The 3,386-nt window shown below is 38.4% G+C and overlaps 1 protein-coding gene across 1 annotated transcript in view; it reads left to right on the top strand.

Moving 5' to 3' along the window:
- RMDN2 (regulator of microtubule dynamics 2) overlaps positions 1-3,386 on the top strand; it is a 42,125-nt gene that overhangs the window by 63 nt on the left and 38,676 nt on the right. The window contains 1 exon segment of the mRNA XM_009702362.1: positions 1-390. This exon segment is cut by the window's left edge and continues 18 nt beyond it. Within this exon segment, the coding sequence (XP_009700664.1) occupies positions 1-390 (390 nt within the window).

The following is a 3,386-nucleotide window of genomic DNA, read 5'->3' as shown; positions in this document are numbered from 1 at the left end:
AATGCTGATTTGGTACCGTAAGATCCGAAAACTGGGTGCAGCGGTGCATGTACCTGCGTTCCTAGATGTAGGTAACAGGCTTCGCTCTGTGGCCTTGCGAAACGAAGCTCCTAATGAGCAAGGAGCAGTCATGGTTTTACATGGAAGGCAACTGCAGATACTGGAGAAATTGAATGGCTTGCTACTAAGCGTGGACGAACTGAAGAGAGAGGTGAAATTTCTGAAAGAAGCTATTCCAAAGCTTGAAGAGCTTGTTCGAAATGAGCTTCAAGGGAAGGGAGATGTTCAGAGGGTTAGCCCATCACACAGGGCAGCGAAGCGGAGAAAAGCTGAGACGGCTTCTGGTGCAACAGAAACTACCAGCTCTGAGGAGGCAGAAAGTGAAGGAGGGTAAGTCAGTAATATTTTGTATATACTACAGTACACATACAGTGCACATTGCATCATGACCTGTGTGAAACTGTGTTGTAAACAGGAGCCCTTTTAAAATTTTTTGTATATTTTATATTTCTCTGTATTTAGGGAAAAAACCAATTCGGATTAGTAATTTTTAGATCAGAGAAAACTCTGGGTGACCATCTCTGAATCTGCACTATGGTTGAAATTGGCTTAATGCCAGGCATAATATAGATTTTTAAGGGTGCATTTGGTAACAATCTGACGCAGTATTGCTGCATATCTATGCAATGAGAGGCAAAGTTCAGAATAGTGGTGCAATTTTAAAAGTGCTTCTGGTAAGAAGGTAGTCTTGTGTCTCTGACAGAGGTTGTTCAAAATGTATGGATGCTCTTGTGCTTTTCATTATAATTGTCTTCTCTGGGCCTTAAAGATGAGTTATTACAGTGTTCTGCCTGAAGGTATTGCATACAATGAAAGCTATGTCTGAATGCAACACATGTACAAATGGCAGTCTGTTTATTTGCTGTTGTAAACACTTTTAGGTGGCTTAAAAAGCAATCATGAGGGATTTAGGGCACTGACTCAGTAAGGCAGAAAGTTCCTAGTTTGGATCACATCTTGCAGCCCCATTGTGGTTAGTGGGATCTTTTGTACGCGTGAGGTGAGGAACATGCTGGAGGATCAGATGTACCTGGAGTCCAGGAGAGGGACTGTATTTTTGTCTTTTCACATGTTACCTAATATACCCTCCAGTAGTAATGTGAACATGGTGATGACGTTACTCTCCTGTAATTGCAACTTTGTGTTGGTATAATCAGATTAGATACTTATAAGCAATTTAATAAGGGTATGTTTATAGCAACCGAGTTTTTTGAACCATCTCCTCAGTGTGTTACACATACCTGTGTAGGCAGCATTATGTCCGTAAATTGCCTGTCCTAAGTCACTTTTTTTCTTTAAAGATATGTTAATTAACTGTAGTATTCTGAAGACAGCAACATGCTGCATATAATAATTAATGGAATTCTATTTTTTTAAGAGTTTCTCCAAATTTATTTTCAGTTCCTGTGGGCAGAATTTCTTGTTGGGTTACATCCCAGCCCACATGCTTCACAAGTCTTATATTTTGATACTGTATTTTGAGACCTGTCAGTTCTATTATGAACTAGTTCTTTATTTTAAGTATTCTGTATTGGCAGGGGTATTCAAAGGCAGTCCTCCTTCATATGATGTAGAAACATTTCAGTTCTATTAGTTTCTCAGATTGTTTTATCCTTTACTTGGTTTTAGAGGCCTTTATGTTATGCATAAAATATTTGGAGATGTAGATAAGGCTAAAGGACCAGTTTATGAATAATCAGGTTCACGGACACAATATGGGGCTTATTCCACACCTAGCATTTGAGAAGATCCCATTTCCTGGTCAGGAGAGATGTGTTGCTGTTTGAGAACCTGCCAAGGACACTTGTCTGTTCAGGTTCTTCTGTGTGACGAAGCAGCCGATGAGGTGATCCGACACAAGTGATCACAGTGTGCGAGAGCGTTGAATGTGTCCTTGAGAGAGGCCTTCTTTGACAAGTATTTGTGTACAGTCAGAAGGAAGGAAGATAATTCAAGGTTATAGAGAGTGTTAGTCATTTCGGTATGTGCTTTTCCAATGGTATTTTTTAATCCCTTTTGAAAAGAGGTGGGTTTTTCCTACTAACACCTTGTACTTGATGTGCTTGTTTTGCATATCTTCCCTAAATTTTAAGGTAATTTTATTTTGTGTAAATAATTTTCTTTTTGTATTTTCTTTTCTTCCTCTTGCAAATGGAAATAGGTTGTTAAGCCTAATGTGTGTACAGTCGCAATGTATATAGCTTTCTCTGGGGACTGCTGTAATTTTAATGACAGTGGTGCATGTTCTGTGAGAGTTTGCTGTGAGAGACGATAACAACACACATTTTTTTCCAGTTAATGTGCATCACCGCTTCATGGGCTGTAGGTATAACACCATGCGCATTGTTTTGTACTGTTCTGTGGTGAATTCCACACATCATAATGCATTCCATTGTTAGTTTGTGCAAATAATTTTTCTCTTTATTACAGATAAAACATTTTTTCACTTTCTGTATTCTATCTAAGGCATATGCAACATGTTTCACTGCCTCAGCAGTATTTTCATGATCTAGAAGATATGATTTTGCTCGTGTTAAGCACTTCTGGGTTTGGCTGACAAATGGGTAGATGCTGGGAATTGACAGGTGAAGTAATAGTAAGGGTTTTATGGACTTGCACTGGGTGACTACACTGGTTTCAGACTTGTAAATTGCTTCCAGAAAAACTTTTAACACTACCTTTTTTTTTCCATAAAATATTTGAAGCTGGCAGTCTCTGATATGGTCCTCCCTGCTTTGATCTGCTCTGGTCTTATTCTCAACATCGCTCTTTGTATTCAACACCTCGGGAAGAGAAGCTTTCTATTTTGCTTTTCAAAAATTATATGTTTCTGTAAATGGAAAAATATCGCATGTTTTTTAATAAATGAGATATATGTTTACATAATAACAGATAGCCTGAACGGAAGGTACCCTGAATGGATCGGACGTTGAATGATAAAGAGCCTAGGGTTTCTAGTCTGTGCTTTTCTGTATTCTGTTCTTAATAGTTTGTTTCAGTTTCCATCATTTACTAGTAGTGAATTAAAACATCAGTCTTAAACATTTGAGAACGTGTAACAAGCACTCATTCATTTACAAATACAATAAATTGTGTCTAGGTGATCACCTGGGATGGAGAGTGTCTCCTCTTTGTGATTTTAAAGCTGTTTCCTCCCTGACAGAGCAGAGATGAACCGTTGACATCAGTGCCATGTTTGGCAGTGGCCTGGCATCCAAGCTTTTCAAATTACATTTGGCATCACTCACCAGAAAGAGTCACCACGGTCAATCCTTTTCCTACAGATGTTTTATTTATAATTTTTCCTTGAAATAGTTTAAATATTC

Source organism: Cariama cristata, unplaced genomic scaffold (genome assembly GCF_000690535.1).
Source record: "Cariama cristata isolate BGI_N322 unplaced genomic scaffold, ASM69053v1 scaffold5046, whole genome shotgun sequence".
Taxonomy (NCBI): Eukaryota; Metazoa; Chordata; class Aves; order Cariamiformes; family Cariamidae; genus Cariama; species Cariama cristata.
Note: the sequence above shows the minus strand (reverse complement) of the source record. Positions and strands in the feature narration are given on the sequence as shown.